The sequence below is a fragment of the Crocodylus porosus genome, unplaced genomic scaffold (assembly GCF_001723895.1).
Source record: "Crocodylus porosus isolate Cpor-Errol unplaced genomic scaffold, CroPor_comp1, whole genome shotgun sequence".
Lineage (NCBI taxonomy): Eukaryota > Metazoa > Chordata > Crocodylia > Crocodylidae > Crocodylus > Crocodylus porosus.
This window is the reverse complement of record NW_017728936.1, coordinates 10,138,758-10,161,829: the sequence shown is the minus strand read 5'-3', so window position 1 is coordinate 10,161,829 and position 23,072 is coordinate 10,138,758. Positions and strand designations below refer to the sequence as shown.

The following is a 23,072-nucleotide window of genomic DNA, read 5'->3' as shown; positions in this document are numbered from 1 at the left end:
ACAAGTGAGCAACCTACATCCACAGGATGCAATTGGATCTCACCACGTGGAGAGAAGCTACATATGAGGTAGTTGGCTGGGTGGATTGCATTGTTACCAATGCCCTTCAATGGTCATGATGCACTCAAGGCAGCTGGACATGCTCTGCCCTGCTGGGCAGTACGGTCATCTTTCTGCATCTCCTTCCCCAAGGACTGCAGGAGATCTCGCCCGTGCCCTCTGCCCTTCCTTCCAGTCGGTCTGACACGATCCTTATGCATCGTGCTGCTTGTGCTTTGCCCCTCGCTGGCCTGCTCAGAGATCAAATGCAACTCTACTGGAAGTGAGGAAGCAGAGAAGAAGGGCAGAACTGAAGGGGAGATTGTCAAAGCCTCCTAAAAGGAAATCATGTCAAAGGTTGCCCTGAGTCTAGTGGTCCATTGGGCTAGTGTGGTTAAGGAGCACCAGCTTCTGCAGCCAGTGGCACACAAGGGAGTGATGAGGCTATAGCATCAAGACCCCCCTCCCCACCCATGTTCATCTGCCCAGCTTGAATGATCAGACATTTTTTTACAGCCAGGTCAGCTTGGGGAGGACTTTGGCATGAGCCTAGTTGAAACTTAATCCCTGCCTCTAGACCTATAGCAGTGGGGCCTCTGAACTGCTCCGTCTCCATGCCCGGTCCCTAAAGAAATCGACTGCCTCATATTAATGGGAACCAGTCCCGCACATCCATCCAAAAGCTCAACCCAAGCATGCCAAGCTTTTCAGATGACAATTGAGGATGATGGGAGCGTGCAGGTATACTCTGGATGGAGCAGAAATAAAGACCGTGGTACTGGGTGTGAACCTGAAGATTGGGGAAAATTAGACTCTTTTTACCACCTTGCCCAAATGCAAAATGCTGTATTTTGCACTCAGCTGAAGTCAGTGGATTTACACTGAGAGTGTTCAGTCAGGGAACCACAATATCCTACCATGAATGTTTCCTAAGGGAGCAGTAAATGCCCCATTCATTTGGAGCAGCCCAAACTAGGCCAGGCAAAATGCTGGTGATAGCACTTCGGGAGTGACCCGGCTCTGGTTTCCAAGGGCAGCCCGGCGGCATTGTACCCATCTTGGATTTGACCATCTGGATCTTTAGGTGCTCAAAGATGCTTTGGGTGAAAGACCTGTCTCAGCTTTGGCTTCTGTGTTCAGGCCAAGTCGTTGTGCACATGCCGGTGCGAACTGATGCCTCTGAGACACCCACTTCAGGAGCAGAATTAGCCCCTATGTGCAGCCCCTTCAATGCCTATGTGACCGTGGCAGGTGCACAATTAAAGACCAGCATTGGAAAGGATAGCAGTAAATTGCCAAGAGGTTTCAACCCACGTGTGCAGTAGCTCCATCTTCCACTCGCCGATGGAGGAAACAGAGGTCAGAGACACCTAGGAGTGAACCGGACCCCTTGCCTCCAAGCCCCACACTGCTCCCTCCTGCGGCCCTCCCACCCCGCAGCCCAATACCCAGCAGCTAGACCTGGCTTTAACAAGGACATTGACGGATTGAGAAAGTTCCTGCCGATGGATTTCTCGGCATCGATTCGTGTGCATTTAGAAAGAAATTAATTTCAATGCTAATAGCGTGTATGAACTGAGCCAATCTCTTGCACACGGCCTGTTGTGCTCTGGGCACGAGTGAAGGCAGGTCGCGTGCTCCTCTGAGGTCTGACCCGGGCAGGGAGCAGAGCAAATAGGACACAGATCTGAAAGTGACTTCCTGGATCACAGTCCAGTCTCCTGCTGTTGCAGCCATTTCAATCAGTCCTTCTGAATGGACCAGATCAGTTAGATGTGGGCCCAGATGCTGCCCGGACTGCACTTGCTCCCTTCTGCTCTGCTACTGCTAGGCTGAGATAGGTGGTAGCACAAAACAGCACTTAATGCAGGACTGAGACTAAATACATCTCATTTTCACTGCACCGAGGGACCTTCCCCTCCCGGCCCTTCTAAAAAGCTGGCTGCAGCCTCCGTCTGCCTCTTGGCTGGGCCGAGAAGCAGGGGTCCTGGAAGATGGACAGGCCTCTGGACCTGGTTCCCTCCCTGCTCCGGCCTGGCGGGACAGGGCACGACAGATGCCATGACCCCACGCTGGCTGAGCCGGTGTGCGGGTTCACTATCCACACCCGCAGCCAGAGACAGCCTTAGCGTGAACGCCTGCATCTGTTTAATCTTCCGTAGGACTCGAATGGCTCTGAACCCCCTGTCTGCTGTCACTCAGCGTGATTCCCTAATTACTGTAATTAGCCAGTGCTGTAGCAACCTGCGTGGCACCAAGGAGGTGCTGCGCTCAGGAAATGGCTTCTCCAGTCCATTAGTGGGTCAGCACGCCTGTCACGTCCATCCCCCGGCGCAGGCAGCTCAGCCCCGGGGAGCTTGGGCAGCCGGTCAGAGATGCTTTGGGTGGACGAGTCTGTCCCGACAGCCGGAGCCAGGCTCTGCAGCTCTTCCAGTGCCTTCTCTACCCTGCATCAAAACCCTTCTCCAGCCACTCCCAGGAACAGAGAGAAGGAGGGCAGCTTGGGCTGGTGGCCAGGCAGAGCTGGCGGTAGGTGAGGGGACTTTGTGAATCACAATATTGGCACCACAGAGGAGGGAAGCCTCCAGCATCTTGCCACTCAGTTGGCCCAGTGTCCCCCTTGCATTGGAGGAAGCTAAAACATTCACTACCTGGTCATGGGAGCCTCACAGCTCCCTCTCCCTCGCCATGGCAGGACGGCGGCAGTGCCTTGGTCTCGCACATCGTGGGTGCCCCGAGTGCCTTTGCAGTTGTGATGTGCAGGAGGGCTGGAAGGGGGGGACCATAGCACCCCTGGGTGAAGGGGAGTCTGGGAGCGCAGGGCCCCGGACTGAGTGGTGCCTCTCCTCGTCCTAGGTCATCCTTATGTTTCCCTCCCAGCTCCTGCAGGCTCCGGATCAGCCCTTCCCTGGGAGGGAGGAAATGCTGCCAGCTGTGTTTCAGATGCAGAGAAATGAGGGGCAGAACATCAGCAACTTCTCGACTCTTGTCTTCTCCAAGGCAAGAACCCCCTTGGATCGTGCTTCAGTGGATGCCAAGCAGCACGGCCAGGGACAGCTCAGCGGAGAGCTGTTCCCACCAAACCCTCTGCCCCAGCAAGCAGCTACCTCTTTGGCTTGGTGTTAATGAACCAAAAACTCCAGCTTAATGAGTTTTATACTGAGGAGAGTAATTAATGTAATTAGAGCTGATATAAAAATGATAGTACTCGAGCCCGGCATGGGCAGGCTGGCAGTGAGGGTTTGGAGAAAGCTTCTTCTTGTCCAGAGGGGTTCCTGGGCCACCGCGGGTCTGGAGGTTTGCATTTGGTGCTGCTTTTGGCCCTGGCTCCCCTTCGCCGGGAAGCAAATGAGGCACGGTGACAGCAAAGCAGAGGGATCAAGCACCCCGATTTGCCCGGCACGCTGCAGCATCTTTAATGTGGTGCTTTCCTGCTCTGTCCTTTAATTTGCTGCCTTTCTCTGTGCGTGGCACACGGGGGCCGGCATTGTCTAGGCTCCGCGGGGCCTTTCTTTTTTTTTTTTTGGGCTTCTGCATGAAAAGGCTGTCTTGAAAGCTGGCTCATCTCTGGGATAAAATAACTGCTCTTCAGCTGCCTATATACACACACACATTTTCTATATGACTCGTGCCTAGAGGTAGTGACAGCAATATGTATACAATAAAAGGGCCCAGCAGGATACGCGGTGTGCCGCCGTAGCGGCTAATCGCAGCCGGGTAAGTGCTGGCAGCTTGGAAATCCACCTTCCGTGCTGCCCCGCTTGCTGGTCTGATGGGAGAGAAGGAAATAAGGCAAAGTGGAACGAATGCATCTCCGAGCGCCCCCCGTTCCAGCCCCGCGCTCTCCGTGCCTTGATGCTCTGCGAAGCACCTCTGATACAAGCCCTGGTTGTTGCGGGGATATTCAAGTCAGGCAGGCAGGTTGTGGCTGGACAGAAAGAAGTGGGAGCTGTGGGAGGGGTGGCGGCTGTGACCTTCCACTTTCGGCTTGTACCTAGCCAGCAGCTTCAGTGCCTCTTGCTTTTTTAAACCCAGTGTGGTACAAGGCTGCAACAGGGCAGGAATCTGTCTGCCCACCCACAGAGCAAGGACAGCAGAGGCCACGGTCCACTTTCCCCACCTGGCCATGCCGGAGCACATCAAGGCTGACTTGGCACCAGTGCCTCCAGCAACCAGCACTGGTCTGAGGCACCAGTCAGAGGAAACCCCATGCCAGGGAGGTTGCAGGATGTGGCCCCGTGCAGAAAGAAGGCAGGCTGAGGTTCTGGCATCTCCTCTTGTGCCACTTTAGCAACTGCCCCCCGCATCTTCCTGCCCATCACAGTGATTTCTGGCTATTCATCTCTGGTGCACCAGGCTCCTTTCTGCCTGCCTCATTCCAGGCCATTTGCCATGCACGTCCCCGCATAAAGTGGTTTCAAAGGTCTTGATGCTGAAAGGGAGCCCCTACCCCAGTGCAGACCAGCTTTCCTATTAAAAACTATCCTGGGGATTTTTCATTCACAGTGTTAGTGGCTGGTGCTAAAAAAATCTCTAATTGGGTATCGATCAGATCTCTTTGATCGCGCGCAATCCAACAACGCCCTCCTTCCATTCAGCGGGGCTGGGTTCACAGCAAGTCCTCCCTTCCCCCCAAAGGTTTTCTGTGTCTTCTCATTTGGGCACCATCGGTATACTGCAAATGCATAGGACCTGCATAGGAAAGCCTGGCTCCCCATCACATTATCTCGATGCCACTGTGCTTGCCTCTGCTTTGTAGACCACCGCTGAGTTGAAGTGGTGGGAGAACCTGGACAATGACCGAGGATGAATAGTCTGACTCAAGAGCAAATGAGGGTCTAGGATGGAGGAGGTCCCATAGAAAAACCCCAGGTAGCTGCCAAATTTGTGGATGAAGCTTAAGCTGCAGTATGCCAGGCTGCTGCTATTACTATCAACCTTTATATTACATTAATGTTCTGTGGACTTTGATGAAAGATGAAGATGCTATTATGCCAGGTACTGGACAAAGAAAGCACTGACAATCCCTGTCCCAGATAGCTCATGTTCTGGAGATCTGGAGGCACCAGATGGAGGATGCCCAGGAAAGAAAGAGAGAGGGGGCTTATGCACAACACAGCCATCTCAGCTGTCAGGTGGATTAGCTCCAAGGCCAATCTCCGGGCAAGAGGTAGGGTTGGATGTGCTGGCCCATCCAGGGTGCTCAGACCAAGGCTGGGACACCTGGAGTTCAGCTCTCCCGTGCAGCGTGGGCTGCACAACCCGGGGATGGCTGGGCTGATCTCATGTTACGCTCAGAGATGAGCCCGTTGTGCTCACACAACGCCCAGCACAGTGGGGCTTGGTGCCAGCACTCGGCCACCATGAGCCATTCCCCCCGCCCTGCCATCGCCGCAGTGCCCAGGGAGCACAGCTACTCATCTGGGGTCCAGCAGCCCGAGGGGTGCACTAAAAAGGAGCCCACGTGGGTTTGTGGCTCTGCCCCTTTGCAAGGAGACCAGGTCTCCACAGTAACTCTGTGGGCTGGCAGCGAAGCTCAGCGTGAGCTGTGGACAGCCACGTTCAGCCCATCCATAGGGAGGCTGTAACCAGGCACTGGACTACCAAGGGACAGGGTCTGCTGGCTAATTCATGCCTCCCTCTGGCTCAGAGAAAGGATGGAGAACATTGAGCGTAGCACCCCAGAAAGGAGGTGTGGGATGGCACCTCCTCAGCACCCTCCTCCTCCCTGTCTGGGCTCGGGCTCTGGCCCCTCCACGGGGTGTGCGAGAGAAAGACCAAATGCCCGATCCACATTTCACTGCAAAGAGACACGTGGGCAGCGGTTTGAACTCTTCCATTGCATTTATTTCAGCTCTGCGTCAGCCTTTCCTTCATCACCGCTCCGCCATCGTCGCCAGCGCAACAGGAGCGAGGACAGTTATTTCATCCCAGAAAATGACTGAGTCTCACACAAAGCAAGACAGAGAAAATGCACCTGTCCAGAGCAGCCTACCTTGGAGCAGGGTGGCACCCCCTGGTTGGCACTGCCAGTGCTGGACTGGCATCCCGGTGTGGTCAGAGGTGAACCTTGCTGCAAGGGTGTGGGCAACCCAGCACGACTCCCCAGCAATGTGTGCACGGGGGGGGGGTTACCAATAGCTTTGGGCCAATGTGGGACAGTATTATTCAGTCCCATAAACTTTGAGAACCAAATGGCAGCCTGGATCAGAGCTGGCCATGGCCCCGGTGCCAAACCAAGCCCACCCACGCACTGTCCATCACCGGGTAGGCTCCTGCTCTCTCCCACACGATGGGCGAGCAGGGATCTAGCAAGACACCTTCTCCTGCAGGACAGACGGAAAAAGCCACCTCTAGTTTGTCAGCAGGAACGAAGGTAGAAAAGGCAGAGAGAGACCAGGCGTTCCCGAGCTGAAAACACGTGCTGGAGGGATCCGGCGGCCGGATTTGGAAACTCTTCTCCCCTCTTCTCTTGCTTTGCTGAGAAGCAAAGATCTTGATGGCTCTCCTTCCGGGCAGCTCACGCTCCAGGCACTCTAGGCAGCTGGACATGCTCTGCCCTGCCAGGCAGTACGGTCATCTCTCTGCATGTCCACCCCCAAGGACTGCAGGAGATCTCGCCCGTGCCCTCTGCCCCTCCTTCCAGTCGGTCTGACACAATCCTTATGCACGATCGTGCTGCTTGTGCTTTGCCCCTCGCTGGCCTGCTCAGGCCTGTCCGGAGGTAGAAGCCGGCTCCCGTCAGGCCCGCTGCGATTCCTGCGGGCCTGGAGATGCCTCAGGAAGCAGGCAGGAAAATGGCTCAGGCCCCTGGCCTTAAGGGTCCTCAAGGATCAGCCATGCAGCAATGGCTAGGACCCCAGGGTGCAAATGCCCCCAGAGGTTTTATGGCCCCTCCTCTCCTTCGCTAAAGGCCAATTGGTAGAGCAGTCCCCATGCCGGGGCGGGTGGCAAGGAACTGAACTGCAATGGCAGTGGCTTTGGTTGGGAGCAAACCCAGCGCCTGGCTTTCTGGCCGCTATATGCTAACGCATGGCACGTGGAGAGGAAGATACGCGGCACTTGAGCTCTTGTGGGTAGGGGACCGATGGCCCCATTCTCTGGGCAGAGGAGGTCGAGAGAGGCAATGAGATCCCCCGTGGGGCCAGGCTGGCCCAAAACAGCCAGGACGGGAGGATGGCTTTTCATTGCTCATGTTGCATGCTCAAAGGCCTGGGTTATAATTAGAAGACTCCCTGCACCTGCTAACAGAGGGGCAGTTTCGTTGCCAAGTCGGTGCCATGGTCTGCCCCTGCCCCCCTCCATGCCCTGCAGCCGGGGGCCTGGCTAATGCAGCAGCAGAGCCATTGGGTCCAACAGACACAGCTTCTGTAGAGACATCCATTTCCCACTGCAGAGGTGTCATCAGTGGGGTGGCCGGGTTGTTCCCCCAAACTGGGACGTGGCCCTCACCCCAGGAACATGGGAAGGGGCTGGGTTTTGGCCGGGCCTCCGAGCAAGAGCCATGGGGGAGCCTTGTTCCCCGCGGCACTTTTGTTGCCAGACGAAGTATAAACCTCTTCCCCTTTATCTGCGTGTTTAGCTTGCAGGAAGTGTACGAGGTAGTGTGAACACAGCTGTGCTTTTGTGCAAGTGAGGGGCAGCAGGGCCAGCCTGGGGACACACCTCTGGGGCCGAGAGCAAAGAAAGCACAGAGGACAAGCTTGCTTCTGAGAACCCGATAGACATATCGCCGGTGACGCAGTCCAGCCCAGCGGGCAGGTGCCGTTCTCCCCGCCCAGGGGCATCTTTAATGCTGCATGGTGGGCTCCCATGCATCTGTACAAGCAGCGTGGGGCGCTGGCTTGGCATATGGGAGCCGCCAGCGTCATGATTGGGGCCCCCACATGCAGAGGCCCTTGTGAATCGGCAGTGCCAAGTTGCATATCTGCAGGATGGAAAAAGACCCCGATCAAAAGAAAGGAAACTGAGTCCGTTCACCAAAGCCACAACACCTCTTACACAGAACTGCCTGGTCCTTGCCTCTCCCGGGCTGAACCTGGTGAGAGCATCATCCATGACACCAACCATTCGCAAGGCACCCTGTTCCCATCCTGTTCCTCTTCTTCTTTTATATGGGTTTCTAATACATGTGAGCAAGGAAGCGACGTGGAGATGAATCCCCTTATCTAGAACGCTTGGTGGCTGCAGGAATGGATGCACTCCGATACACACACGCGCACACACTCCACATATCAAAAAAATGCCACGGTCCAAAACTAAGATGACTTAAAAACCAAGTTAAAAGGCCAGGTCCTCCGTTGGCTTTTATCCTTCATTAAGAGCAAGAAGATTACCTGAAATCATGATTTGTTTTCCATATTCTGCCTGAGTTCACTTTAACATCCCAATCAACAGCTGCATCGGGGAGATCTGCAGGGGAGCTTTAGGCTCTGGAAGGGAAAATTATGGCCTGTTTATTTTTCTTTCTAATTAGGGAATTATTTTAATTTTTTTTTTCTTGTCTTTTGGTTTCCAGTTGCGTGAAAGAAAGTTCAAGGAAGATTTTGCCCTGACTGCGTCATCGTCTTTGTTCCTCCACGTTCCACCCGCTTTCCCTCCAGATTGTCGAAGCCGAGAAGTCGGCAGCGGAGAAGAATACATCCCTTCTGCTCTGCTTTTGCATATCCCACTACAAACTTCCCATTGTTGGGCTCCGTTTGGAAATCTTTGCCTTTTTCTCTCAGAAACAGGGCTCCCCCCACAACGGCCATTGCCAAGGACAGAGCTCTGGCCCGAGACATGGACACTGGCTGGGGAATGCCAATGCAGCATCAAGACGGTTCGGTTAGGGAGTCGAGTTGCACTGGTTCTTTCGGACCAGTGGAAAAAGGCTTCTGAAGGAACCCTCTTCTGAGCTGCTCTTGCACAGATAGTAGAAAAAAATGACACAAGGGAACCAACAGACACTTCAGCAGGTCGGGCCCGTTCCACCCAGCAAGGGCCAACGGTGCACCCATGCATGCATGTGCATAGCCAGCTTGCTACGGTTTGGTGACAGGGCCAAAATTAGGGAGGGATGTGGGGGGCAAAGATGCAAAGAAAAAGCCAGGGAGACAGGGACGAAGGCAGGAAGTTCCCTTTGAGCGCTAAGAGCCAGGCGGATGCATAATCTAATCATGTCACTTAGAGTTGCACCAAAATGAGAAGTGGGAGAAGCAGTCAAAGTTTTCAGTGGCTGGGGAGAAAAAAACCCAGACTGCCTCGGTGGACGTGGGAGAGAGCAGGAGACATGAAACGTTGGCTGCTTTGCTTTTGCTCGAGCGTGTAGAGAAGTGGCTTTAAACATACTGTTCCTTAGGACAGATGTGCGGTGCCCGGGAACCAGGGGGCGGGCAGCAGATGGAGACATCGGCATGGTAAGGATAAAGGTCTTCCGGGAGGTAGGACAGGGGGTTATAGACAGGGGAGATCTTCTCCAGAGGCTGCTCTTGGCGTGAGTAACAGCAGGTCAAGCGATCACGCGCATCCGGTACTGCTGAGTGACACTTTCCAAAGGTCTGAAACGGAGAGCAAAAGTCGGTGAGCAAGATCCCGGAGACGAACTGTGCAACACGCACAGCTGCCCAATGCCCCGGGAGGTGCTCTGGAAGGATGGAGAGGTGCAGGGAAAAGCAAAGCACTCTCTTTATTCTTACAACTCTACATTTATTTCACATGACATCTGGGGCCGTTCTGTGACTGAGCAGTTTCCACCTCAGCTTCCCAAAACACCCCTTTACTGTGTGCAAATGTGGACTCAAGACTAGTTTGCCCCCAGTCTTGTAGCAGCTCAATGCAATCCTACTATAAGGAGATAACAGAGGTCCTCAACACTGGGGACAGACAGATCATGCCTCATCTCTCCAGATGTTGGGTTTTAGCTGACCCTTCTGGGCTGGCTGTTGCTTCAGGCACCCTGGATGGGTGCTGAGTCTGGTCCGATGTGACAATTCATGCGCTCTGTGAAGAGAGTATTTGTACGGTCAGGCTTTGATGGCAGACTGGATTGTTGTCCAGGCACTTACTTTTATGCACCTGAGCAATCCCATTGACGGCTCCCACCCTGGTCACCTGCACTAAGCTAATGCGGTCCCTTATTGAGGCCAGTCTCTAGAGAGCTGAGCTCCTGAGTCTGTGGCGTTTGCTTTGATGTTAGGTCATCTGGAAGGGAAAAACCAATCCATCTTCCCTCCATAAAATGGAGGGAAAAATAATGCATCATTTCTTTGCCGCCTGGTGCTATCAGATTCAGGGTTTTGTTTTTGGTTTTGTGGGGTTTTTTTTGCAAGCCCCGAATGAAAAGCAAAGCCCTCGAATGCCAAGGTGCTGGGGTGTGGGGTTATTATGCACAGCTGGAACAACGAGTGATAATCAAACAGCATTTGTTTCAGCGTGAAATCACAGAGGTCTTTCCTGCCAAGGCTTATCCAAAACCCAACGGGAAGCTTGACAGCTTTCAGGGCTCACCCATGCCCTTTTGCTCCAGGGAAGGGGGTGTGTGGTGCTTGCAGTTAGCAGAATACAAAGTCCTCTCCCTCCCAAGCCTTGGTGGAAGGGGGCTTTGGCTTTCTTGCCCTGTCTAGTGCTTTGAAGCCCTCTGAGCTGGTCTTAGTGAAGCATCTAGTAGGGACATGAGCCTTATGTCAGGCCTCACTGCCTCACCCATGCATGTTTCCCAGCACCTCTTGCTTCACAAGCTTTTGCCTCCCACGTAAGCGGATGTGACTGGCATTAAAGCTGCACCTCGCCATTACAGCTGGGCAACACAGATCTTGCTGCTTTCATCTTCCAGCCATGCACCAGCTCCGTGGATCTGGCTTTTGCTGGGAAGGGAGTTCTTGGCTGACTGGCTGCAAGCCTCTAAAGGGACTTTGTGTGTGGGCTTGGAAGTGTCACGCCCTCTTGCCTTCCCTCTGAAGCACACAAGTGTATTGAGCAAAGCATAACGTGGTCGTGCCTCAACCCAGCCGCACCTCTGTTATTCCAAAACCCGGGTCTCTTCAGTTGAGAAACGTTTCGGGCAGGAACCACGTCTTCATCACAGACGTGTTACAAAATCCAGTGCGACAGTGCTGCGATCGAGACCCCTTGGTGATCCCACTGCATAAGAGCGGCAGGGTAAATATTTCTATCTGTATGGGACGGTACAATCCCTCAAGGGTCTGGGGCCCCATTTACCCAGCTTCATTGCTCCCCATTGTAACGGGATAACCAGGGCTTGGGCTGTAATAGAAATTTATCAGCTGGGGGCTGTTCCTTGCGTGACTCGGCTACTACAAAGGCTGCTAGAAACAGAGCCTCCTTCTCAGTGTGCTTTTAAAGCCATCCCAAAATGGATGTACTTATCTGTGCCAGCACACAATGAACCATTCGCGTGCAGGAGAAATCTGGGCTGTGTAAAGGGAACAGAAGAGGAGCAGAGAGAGGGAGGAGGAGAAAGGAGACAAATGTGGTCTCCAGCTTTGGCAAGTTGTTTTCAGGGCTTTTCTACATCCTGGTGTGCAGAGGGGTGGAGATCAGGGTGTCAAGACAGCAGCACAGACTTGCCTGCAAAATGCAGCCCTGTGGGTCTGCAAACATCTGGAGCCATGTTGTGTGCTGTCCTCAGCTTGCCTGGAGAGCCAGGAGGAGCTGTAGGTCCGGACAGCCCAAAGGCAACATGTCCACTCTGCAACAGGGGCCTAAAGCCCATTTTGGATGGATCAAAAGAATGTTTGTTTTTTTTTCCTTTGAAGCCCTCTCTTACAATCCCTACAGTGCCTCCAGCTGATGCCAGCCTCAGGGAGTCTGTTTCTTGGGAGAAAAAGCCTGAAGGCACAGAACAAGCTGCTCGGAGCCACGTGCCGCCAGGGCCCGGGCCCAGCACAACACTTGGGAAAGTTATGTCAAAAACAAAATGCCACTAATGATTTATTGACAGCTCCACAAAGAAGAGCTCAGGAGAGAGATGGGTAGCAAGCCAGAGAACCGAGTGTCTTCAGAGCAGCGGTAGGGGGAAAAGGAGAGGCAGGAGGGATCAGCTGTTATAGGGCAGCCTAGCTCCAGGAAATATGGGAGGCGAATTGTGCCAAGCCTTGGGGAAACAGCGTCTGGAGTGGGGCTGCAGGGAGGGCTGCAAGAGTATTGTCTGAGCCACTTAAAGCAGCACTGAAGCGCTTGCTAGCATCCTCCTAGCTACTACAACCTCATTAAAGTCTGCTGCACAAAGCCCCCTGATCACAGACACATGCCTTATCCCCCCTACATCAGCTGGGGCTGCTGCATAGCTAGCCTAGTGCTTTTTTTCCCCTGGCTGTGTTGGAATAAATATAGACCTGGGAGAAGCCGAAGCTTAAATGTTCGGAGCACGAGAGAGCACTCAGACTCCAGGCTCAGGGTCACGCTGCCATCTGCTAGCACAAAAGCAAAGTCATTTGAGCCAGGGAAAGGTCTGCAGATAGAGGTGCCATCACACAACTTGCAGGAAGGCATGCACAGGGAACAGCAAGTGTAGCTGGACAAGGGCAACACAGAGCGGACCAGCTCAATACACCCACCGCCTGCCCAAATCATGCACGCTCCTTCTCCCTGCCTAAACCCCTGACCCAAGCCCAGCAACCTCCCTAAAAACAACCCCACCATATGGAGAAGCAGCTACTCTCTCTTCCCTCTTTATAGCCAAGCTCATTTTCTTGATCAAGCTCACCTGAAAGCCACTTCCTCCCCTGCCTGGCAGCTGAGCTCATGTATTTGGGAGGCAAACCTTGATAAGGGTTTGGACCTCTGCCCTGAATTAAAAGGGGAAGGGTTTTGTGCATTTTCCTAGAGGTAGTCTACTCAGACTAAGGTGTGTCTGTAGGAAGAGGAGTAGGAAATAGGCAGGTGCATGCAGTCACACATTGCTCTAGTAATATTCATAGGGTATTGTCATTTCTACATCACAGGCAGCAAGGGGCAGAGCCCAGGGCTGTGGGTAAATAGGTATGCTGTAGCTGGCTGCACAAAGGGGTCCATTGCTATGGAGAGGGGTAGTGCAGAGCAAACTTAGCATAGGGCAGGCATCGGCTCTTGGAAATGGTTAAAGCAGGGTAGTGTGAGGAGTTGGGCTAGTGTAGGCCAGGAATAGGAGAAGCCTGGAACAGAGTCAGCCCTGCAGTTAAAAGGACCCGAGGGAGCTAGAGGGAATGTGCCCTGAGATGCTGCTAAGCTGGGGCAGAGAAAAAGGGGGGGAAGTTAGGCACCCTAGATCATGCTGAGCAACCAACCAGTGCCAGGGCTGCAGGAATTGGTGATTAGCTAGTGTAAGGGCATCACAATGAGGGTGGAGCATGGTCCCTGAGACCTCATGTAGCCTATGAGAACACCTTGAGTTGTCCAGGGAAGCAGATGAAAGCACCTCTCAGCCCAGAAGGGTCTAAGCCCTGAGAAGTGGGCCTGAGTGACCCCAGGGCTGGAAGCAGAGGGCTCCATGCTCCCCTGCTGAAATGCCAAAGGAGCTGTAGGGACTGCAAGTGAGATTCAGCCCTGTGTTGATTTGTGTATCTAAGAGCTGGTGCCCTCGGATGCCCTCCCTGCTCCTGGAGTGACTTTTCCGGAGCTGAGTTTCCCTCTAACCAAGTTTGAAATTAAATTCTAGCTAATGAGCTAATTAAATGGCACTGGCACATCCTTCTTCCCCACTCCTCATGTCTCTCTCCCCTCTGAAGCAGCTCTATATAACACTTCATTATCTATTTCCCCCTCCTAATGTTATTGTAATGCAGAAGATTAAGCAGGTTATCAAAGACCTGTCCACTGCAAACAGCCTTGTGTGTTGTTTGGAAAGGGGGATCTGCCCGATAGCGTTTCAGAGTGCACATTTTCCACCTTGTCCTCTCTCTTCCCACTTCTCCTGCACATTGAAGCTGCTTTTGCACCTGAAAGTGTGCCCTTAAGCACAGTTATGAATGCTATGAGCTGTACTTCCTTACAACCTGCTAATATCTGATGCATTGACCCTTCTCTGAACACCCCCAGGCTCTGGCTGGGGTGATGGAGAGAAAGCAGTGAAATGCTCTGTCAAGGTCTCGGCATTTCATCTGCTTCATTTACATGACATTCAGAACCAGGAACAATGAAATACCTGGAGATTTGGTTAGGCTGCTCTGTCCCATGGGGTCTTACCCCAAACCCTGTCAGTGAGAGCCATTTAACTATCTCCTGCCATACCCGACTCAGATATTCAGTGCTCTCCAATACCACTGAGTTCACAGAGGAGCCCAATAGTGAGCAGCACTAGTAAGCTATTATCTTCCAGTGGACAAGGCACTGGGAGGAAGACATAACATATGTGTTTTGCTGGTGTGCTGGCTGCTTCCCCTCTGGAAGGGGACTAGCATACAGGCCCATTACTGCTCCACCTCTTTTGCTACAGTGTGTTGGTGCAATTTGAACCCAGGAACTAGAGCAATGCAGCATCCAACAAGGAGAGGCAACTCCAGTCATTGCTAGCAGTAGAGGCTTGTCAGCTAGTGGACTCACTGCAGGGGCCGGTCGACCCCCAGAAGTACCTGATCCTTAGAGGGGGAGGTTTGGGGACCCAGGTCTGGACCGAGGGAAGGGGGATGAGGCTTGGCTTGTCTCGCCTGTGGGGCAAAGGTCCCAAATGAGGGAAACGTTACCTGCTGGACTGCTCCCTGCAGCTGTGCTGCCGGTCGGTCTGCCCTGCTGGGTCTGATAGACCTGCAGTGTCCAAGAAGTGGCGGCACCTTGAGGGTAGCACCCTGGGCTGGGATGCCGTGTACTCCGTGGCTTCTGCTTGTGCCTGGTGCATCTAGATCAGGTGTGTCCACACGCTCCCCACCGCCTGGACACAGCCACGAGAGCCTGGCCCAGCACGGCTCGGAGAGTTGCAGGGACAGGCAGGGAGGGATACAGTCAGACCCGCTGCATGGACCCGAACAGGGCTGAGGGCCACCCGGCTCCAGGGTGCCATTACACCCCGGCTCGGTGACGAGGGCTGTTTGGTGGCCTGCGTCAGCTCAGTGAGGGGGTGGCAGCCCAGTCACTGCAGCCGGCACCCACCAGACCCCCTCGCTCTCCATCTGGGCAGGGAAGCTGAGGCCTGCGTGGACCTTGAATGGGGAGGCCAGACCCCTCTCTGCCCCAGCCAGGGCAGGGTTGGTGCATGGGGGGCTGGCAGAGAGGCTTAGCCTCCAGGACTGATGCTCATCCCTTCCCCCCCACCAGCCCAGCTAGACACACAAGGGAGAGGAGGAGAAAAACAAAGGCCCCGACTTACTGTCCACTCTGGCTCGTAACGTCTATGAAGACCTTGATCCTCATTCTGGGCACGGGGGCAGGCAAGACACCGCAAGAGAGACAGGTTACCGCACCGCGCCGAGCTGGCCAACCGCAGACGCTCCGGCCCGGGGCTGGCCGTGTTACAGCAGGGTGGCTACAGGGCTCCTTCCAGGGCAGGGAAACTGCGGGGTCCACAGGGCGGGCAGGCTGCCCCAGCCCCTGCTCTCCTGTCCCCGCTGACGTGTGGGCGAGGCACCTGGGCCAGATCCAGGTCTCCCAGCCACGCTGCAAAGCCACGGCCCGCAGGCTGCTGCTCACCCCGCTCCCCGCGCCCCTGCCCCTTCCCAGCCCAGGTCTCTGCACAGACCCCCCATAGCCCTGAGCCTGCAGTGCCGCCCCTCCGCAGTGACCAGGGCTTTGCTGCTGGGATTGACACCCCTGGATGGTCTGACGTCTCCTTGAGACTCCACACCTTAAGCTCCCAGTCCTCTGTCCCCGTCTGCTCCTGGGGGCCAGCATCCTGGGGACCCACGGCCCTCCCGGGGGTCCATTTGAACGGCACTGAGATGCCCACCAGGGTAGAGACACACAGGTAGGATTGCTCCTCTGATGGAGGGGCCCTACGTGGTCAGCTGGGATCCGGCTGCGGGTGCAGCAGCGTGGAGAGTCCTGACCCCTCCCTGCTTGGCTAAGGATGGTGGTGGGGGAGCTCAGACAGGACGGCAGGGGGTGGATTGGCTTCCCGTGCTGGCTCAAGCAGGGGGAACAGCTGCTTTGGGCATGGAGGATGATCCAGGGGAGTCTTCCCCTGGGGCTGGGGTGAGTAGACCTTACTAGAGGCACGTCTCTTCTGGGCTCAGCACCATCCTTAGGCTGGGATCCCTGCCTCCCATGGAGACAGCTGCCACAGGGCCTCTGTGCTGGGTCCTGAGGATGGTGGTGGGAATGCATTGGGCATTTCCAGGATCTCAGGTGTCCCTGCCCAGTGACAACCTATGGCTGCAACAAGCTTAACTGGGACTTGTCTGTAGTGGTTTTCAGTGCGGCTCCTCTCCCAGGCCCCTGCTGTTGGCTGCCCATGGCTAGCCCCAGCCCTCTGTCCCTCTTCCCTGCATGTCTCTGCTCCCTGTCCCCTGACCGCCACTCACAAGATTTGCACATCAAAGGGTTATCTGTGCCATACAGAGCCCTGAACTAACCACATGCATCACAGCTCATTGTTGCACGGACCCAATTAGCAAACTTATCAGCAGTTTCCCAGCTCTTCCTATGGCTCCGATCCCCATGCAGCCAGAGTGGCTGCTCCCACCCTTGGGTCCGTACCAAACTGCCCGACGACCTTCCCAGATGAAGGTCCTGGTTCCCTGGACTCGGCCCCTCAAGCTGCTTCCTCCCCCACCCCACCAGGAGCGCCCAGACCAGTCTGGTTGGTCTCCAGCATTTCCTGATGCCTAGAGAGAGGGGCCAACATGGGTGGGAATGAAGGAGAGGGGAATGTGGAAGATGCTTGAGTGATGCTATAGGAGCTTCTTCCATTTGATTGGCAGAGGGAAGAACTTCCTATGACATCATAGGAGATTAGACTTAACTATTGCTCCTGAACCGGGCACTAGCTTTTAACCCCCTCTGGCTCCCAGAGCTGCTTTGGATCTAGGGCTCTGGTTGGGACCAGCCTATGGGGAACGGGGCACTCTCCCCAGACAACAGGCCCACGCAGCTGCCTGCTCCCAGTCACCGGAGCCTGGGGGTGAGGGGAGGATACAACACAGACCAGGAGGAAGAAAGTGGTTGACAAACACCAGGGCAGAGAAAGCGGCTCTGAAACCAGTGGACAAAGGGGCAGGGCAGGCGAGGGCTGCAGCATCTCACACGGGTGATTGAGGAGCTGCAGAGACCTGCTATGGGATGGGATAAACACCCACCGCAGAGCGGGGCCAAGGGTTGGTGATAACACTCGCATGCTTGGGGGAGGTCAGCGGGAGGGGTGGAGGTGTCTCCTCCTACAGCAGACAGAGGCGTGTGCATACATGTGCACCCGCACACCCACGTGGTGCCCAGAGCCACAGCGGGGCAGCTGTGGGGGGGAAGGAGGGCAGAGAAGGGGCCAATGAGTGCGGACAGCACGCGGCTCTTTCAAACCCCAGCAGAGCCCCGTGCCCTGCCGTGACCACCCGCACCCCCCAGACCCTGTGGCAGGCGGGGGCATCTCACCGGCCAGTGTCCAACCCGCCTAAGCATCCTGCCTTTCACTTCCCACCTCGCACCGTGCTGCCCCTCATCTATACCGCCTCCTGCCTTCAGGGTCCCAGGCCATCATGAGCATGCCTTGGGCGCTGACCCCGTCCCCCCACCTTCCCATTGCTTTCTCACTCCTTCCTCCCTCCACTCCCCCGTCCTGCTCTCCTCACCTGCCTTCCCTCAGAGCTCTCTCTGCAACCCTAGGGAGTTGGTCCCACGCGGGGGAAGCCCTGGGGAAACTCCCCCGGGTGTCTCTGGGGACACCCGGCCTCCCCTGTCACGCAGCTCAGCACCGTGCCGAGAGGCACCCTGGCCGCAGCCTGCCTGCCCTGCCAGCCAGCCCACCCACCGACAGACGTAACCCCCCAGCTCACCTCTGCGCAGGACCCAAAGCAAAAGGGGGTGCGCCATGCTGCTTGCAAGCTGCGTGCAGGCCACGCCAGGGAGCAGCCGTGGCAGGGAGCATGCAACGCCGGGCGGGGGCAAGAGGGAGCCATTGCACAGGGCAGGGGGAGCGCAGACGTCCCCAGGCGGGCAGGGGCAGTTGTGTACCTTGAGGCCAGGATCGGAGGGGAAAGGCCTAGAGTGGCATGCGCTAGCGTAAGTGAGGCTGGATAGTTGCATACTCGACTGGGTCTCCGCCAGCACGGATGGAGCTCCGGGGGCTGGGCGACGAGGCCAGAGCGGCCGTGTCCAGCTCCGCATAGTGGACGTCACAGTCCTTGGTGCCGGAGTTCTGGCGGTCGGGCAGCGGCGAGGCGTGGACACACGGGAGGGATGGGGGAGACGAGGGGCCGGAGATGCCGGGGTGCGCGGGGGTCATGCCCAGAGGGGTGGGAAGGTGGGGGATGTTAATGGAATGGGGGGGAGTGAATGGGGGAGAAAAGATAAAAAGAAATGGGGGAAGGAACAGTCAGTCAAACAAAAACCCCAAATCCAAGGGAGGATCAAGCAGCATTTTCCCTCCCTTGTTATCCACCCCAGGCATTTAGGGCTCAAATGAGTCTCAATGGAAACCGCCCCCACCCAGCAACACCCCCCTCCCCAGGGTCTGTTAGGGCTGAGTCCCTACACCCCACAATCAGGTCTGAAAACGAACCTCCCTGCATCCCTCCAGGAGCGGAGGGGACCCCGAGGCTTCACTCCAGCCCAGGAGGAGCGGGTGCTGCACCGGGATGGTTGGAGGCCTTGTGCTTCCTCCATGGCAAGGGCCGGCACCGCATCCCTGAGACGCTCGGGGCGGGGGGCACCGCACGCGGTACTCCGAGAGGGAGCCCGCACCTTACCACGATGAGAGCGAGGTCCTTCCTTCCCCCTACGCTGCCCATGACGCTCTGGGACTTGCTAGACTGCCGACTCTCCGGAGGGAGGACCGCCACTCCGATATGTTTGCCGAGCACCTCGCCCAGCTAATGCTCAGATAATGGATATTGTCTCCGGCAAGTCACTAAGACGAGCTCCAGATTGCTTGGGAGTTTGGAGAAACGAGGGTGTTTCTGCGAACGGGGGCTTTTAAATTCCCTTCAGCTTAAATTTATTTTGCTCCCTCACAAATCTCCCTAACAGCACGAGCAAATCACAGCGTGCCGTGTTTCTCCCTTTGCGGCGAGGTTGACTGTAACCCACGAGCTCTTTTTCCTTCTGTTCCATATTTCCAATCCTGTCTGATTCGAGCTTTGTAAATAATGGTTAATAGATGCCAAAAGCCTCATGCTCTGATGACAGCGTCTTGAAGGGTAGCCTCTCTAGCAGCATTTTCGGAGGGCTCGTATCCAAGAACAGCCCGGAGGGAGGGATGCACCCCTCGTCTCTGATAGCTAGCTTCCATCCAAGTAACTCAAAGTAGCTCACCATCATTAATGAATTAAGCTTCCTGGGAGACTGCTCAGTTTTACAGACCCCATTTTATGGAAGGGGGAAAGAAAGGCATACAGAGAGATGGAGATTTGTTTGCTGTCACTCAAGAAGTGACAGATCTAGGAACAGGACCGGGGTGTCCTGGCTCCCAGCCCCATGCTCGCTAAGGGAGCATCTTAGCATCCTCATATGGGCTTGGTCTTGGAAGTGGCAAGGACCAGCTGGCTCTTTCAGATGACCTTCTCGCTGCCCGCCCCTTTCCTGATCCATCGCCTCACCTGGATCTTATGCAGAAGGCATTTAATTTGGAAATCATCCCCTCTCTTTTCCTGAACTCTTCTCAACCATTTACCAGCTGTGGCAAGGCAATTTTCAGAGCTTTATGGCTCTGCAATGAGCTGTGCTAATGCCTGTAGTCAGAAGGGGGGATTGATTGAGGAACTGCTCTGTCACACTGCACTTGGTGGGGGTTTCCTTTGCCGGTCTATGGGGAGCAGGGCCCCTCCATCCCATGGCATGATTGTGCATGCATGTGCATTGTTGGAGGGGTGTATGGTCTGGGTGCTCTTGCCCTGTGTGCTGAAGTGTATTGTATAGGGCTTGTGCGTGTTTGCACATGTGTGTGCACTGTCACGGCTTACAGAGCTTGTGAAAGTGCCCCAAGCAGGTAAGCATGTAACTTGTGGGTACAGGGGGCAAACACCATAACTGGCAGAGTCTCTCTCCCCATTGCAGGTTGGAGGTGTGCGTTTAGCCAAAAGAGTCAAAGATGGCAGGCAGAACCAGGGGGTGCGGGCAGAAGCTGCTGGGTGGAAGGAGGCCACACTGGGTGGTGTGATGAAGGGTTGGGGTTTGATCAGGTTCATCACTCCTTTCCTATATCCTTCCCTGGCAGTGCTCACACTCCTCCATGGGCAGGAGATCAGAGGTGACACGGCACACGTACATGCTACATGGAGGTCCAGGGGAGCCCTGGATGTGCTGGCTCCAGATCTGGGGCAGCAGAGCCCCATCAGCATGGTTGATGGTCTCTGCTGAAACCCAGGCCAGAGCCACCAGGGAGGAGCCCTGCTCTGGCACTGCTGCATCCTGCCTCGGCCCGGGCCAAGACATGCGGGAATGGGAAGATATAAAGTTGACGGCGCTGAACAGCTTTGGTTTGGAGCTGGGTGATGCTGGCGGCCCACTCAGCAGCCAGACCCCTGCTTCACAGTGTAGATCCAGCTCTGCACTGGGCCACCTCTCCTGCCCTGCAGAGAGGCAGACCAAGCCGTGGGGTGCCCATGCCCGCCTTGCCCCTGCCCAGCCCAGACAAGACCCTGGGAAGGGCTGTGCCGCAGCAGTTGGGGAGCTACCAGTCTCTGCCAGCCCCTGGCTCGCTCCTGCACACTGCTGCTTTTTAGGAGCAGAAATTTATTACAAAATCAATACCGGGGCTTGTATACAAGTCCTAATGTTGGCGCCAGCCAGTATGCTGCATAAATCACTGGCTCCAGCACCCCAGTAACTGCCCTGCAAGTTGGCAGGCATTGCCTCACTGTCCGAGCCACGAAGCCTTCCCCTGTCCCACCCATCACACCTCTGCTGCTATGCTTATTCCCCCCATCCACCCCTCACTAGCACACATTGCACACATACACACGCACACAATTCTGTTCCCACACTGTTCCCACTGGCTCCACCGACTGTTGGGGAAGCTGGGAGAAGGACCCCATGTTGGGGCTGTAGCCCAGAGCTGGGGCAGCCCCAGGCACCATGGCTTGGGAATAACCCCTATGCAACGTGGGCTGAATTGAGGGGGTGCTGTCAAGAGCCAAATGCCAAACACCCCGAGAAGAGAGGAGGCCCCCAGGTCCTGAGCCAGGAGTGGAGCCTGTGCAGCTCCAAGCACAAGGAGGGTGATGGCTTGCCTGGGGGGCACGGCTCCTCCTGCCCAGAGAGGGGGTCTGGGAAATGAGATGAGGTGCTAGAGATCCCCGGTAGCTGTGGGTGAGGCCAGGTTGCTCTCCTCCACCTCCATCCCCTCTCTGCCAGTCGCTCTCCTGCCCTCTCTCTCCTCTGCCGGTACCTCTCTCTTGCCTGGCCCCCTCACTAATCACTTCTGAGCTCGTCCTGGCTCTCTGAAATTGCCTTCCCCAGCAGAGGCTTTAATGCACAAATTGTGTTAACCCCAAAAGACGAGACCTCGTACAACTGAGTTACGGCATTGGAAGCCCTTTCCTACCCCCCAGAAGTCAAGCCTCTCTCCCCTGCAATGCCTTCCCTGCTGCCCTCCGGCAGACAGAGCGCCAGCACCACATGTCTGCGGTGCCCTCCTCCCCAAAGGAAGCCCGGGCTAGCAGCAAGTCTATGCTTGAGCAAGCAGCTGCTTTGAGTGCTTCTCTGTGCCCCGCTCAGCCCACCCACCTCTGCCTACCCCGGGTGGAGGTGCTGGCAGCGCGGCTGCAGGAGCCTGGCAGACCTGGTCACAGCTTGGTTAAGGGAAGTGTCTGCAAGGCTGGTTGTGGGATGGGCAGGAGGCCACCTTGGCGGATCCCTAGGCGAGATGGGAAAGCCAGAGCCAGCTCCTTCCTGAAGCGCAGCATGACGCACGCCCGTCCCTTCCGTGATAACACGGCCAGTCGGTGTTATCTGTGCGCCCCAGAGCCCTTGGCAGAGCCGGCACGGCTGGCGCTGCCTGGCAGGGAACTCCCCCTGACATTCACCCGCTCGACAGCCCGGCTGCCCGACATACAGCAGTGAGCCCCAGGGACGTGGGGCGGAAAGCAGGCGCTGGAGGCTGGGACCACACCCAGGGCTGATGGGCAAGGCTGGCTGGAGGACTTCCCCTTGGGACTGCAGAGTCTCGGGGAGGAGGGTTATGCTCCATGGCTGCACTGGCCGGGGCTGGGGTCTGCATAGGCTTGGAGGAGCAGGAAGAACAGGGCATGAGACCAGCCTGGCAGAGCAGGGCAGGAGGATGCAGGAGGGAGCCAGGCTGCTCACGTCCTGGCCAGCCTGAGACCCTGGAGCAGGGATGCACCAGACCAGGCTGAGAAGCCCTGACCAGGAGGGACAGGGCAGCCCAAAGCTCAGACCCAGGATGCTGTGGATGCCTCGGGGGAGCATCCCAGCCCTGCAGCCCTCTGCCCACGTGCCTCCGCCCTGCAGCGACTGCTTCGAGGGCGGCTGTGAGGGCATCCGAAGAGCCTCTTTGCTGGGACCTCTAACAAAGGACCAACAGGAACCGCAGCCTTGAATACGCGCCTGCTCCGAGCAGGTCAGAGAGCCCCAAACTCGGTTCCTATGGTTACCACACGGCCACCGGTTGAGCCTAGCCTCACATCGCTAACTCCGCTGCTGACGGCTTTTTTAATTAGCCGCCCTCTCGCTATTTACCCCAAGTGAGCCAGCTCCTTGCTGGGAGCCTGCTCTTGTGGAGCGTGGCTTGGCCCTGGTACCCACGCCCCCGATCAGAGGGCACGGGAAACCAGTCAGACGCCCCCGGGACGGGCTCTTCAGAGCCACGCACTGCCCTCAACATTTGTCTTCCAGCCCCAAGTGCATCCTATGACTAGAGGGCACCACGGAAATGCTGCTGCCTCTGGGGTGGAACAGTGCCCAGGGCCATGGATGCCAGGGCCCAACTTTCCAGGGGTGAACAAGCCCCTGTGGCT

The 23,072-nt window shown here is 56.1% G+C and overlaps 1 protein-coding gene across 1 annotated transcript in view; it reads right to left on the bottom strand.

The window, feature by feature from the left end:
- Window positions 1-8,517: 8,517 nt before the first annotated feature.
- The window catches only part of LOC109317941, a 20,681-nt gene continuing 6,126 nt past the window's right edge, over window positions 8,518-23,072 (bottom strand). Inside the window, exon 5 of the mRNA XM_019546907.1 lies at window positions 8,518-9,578. Coding sequence (XP_019402452.1) covers window positions 9,360-9,578 — 219 coding nt within the window. The 3' untranslated portion in view covers window positions 8,518-9,359. The remainder of the gene's footprint in view (window positions 9,579-23,072) is intronic.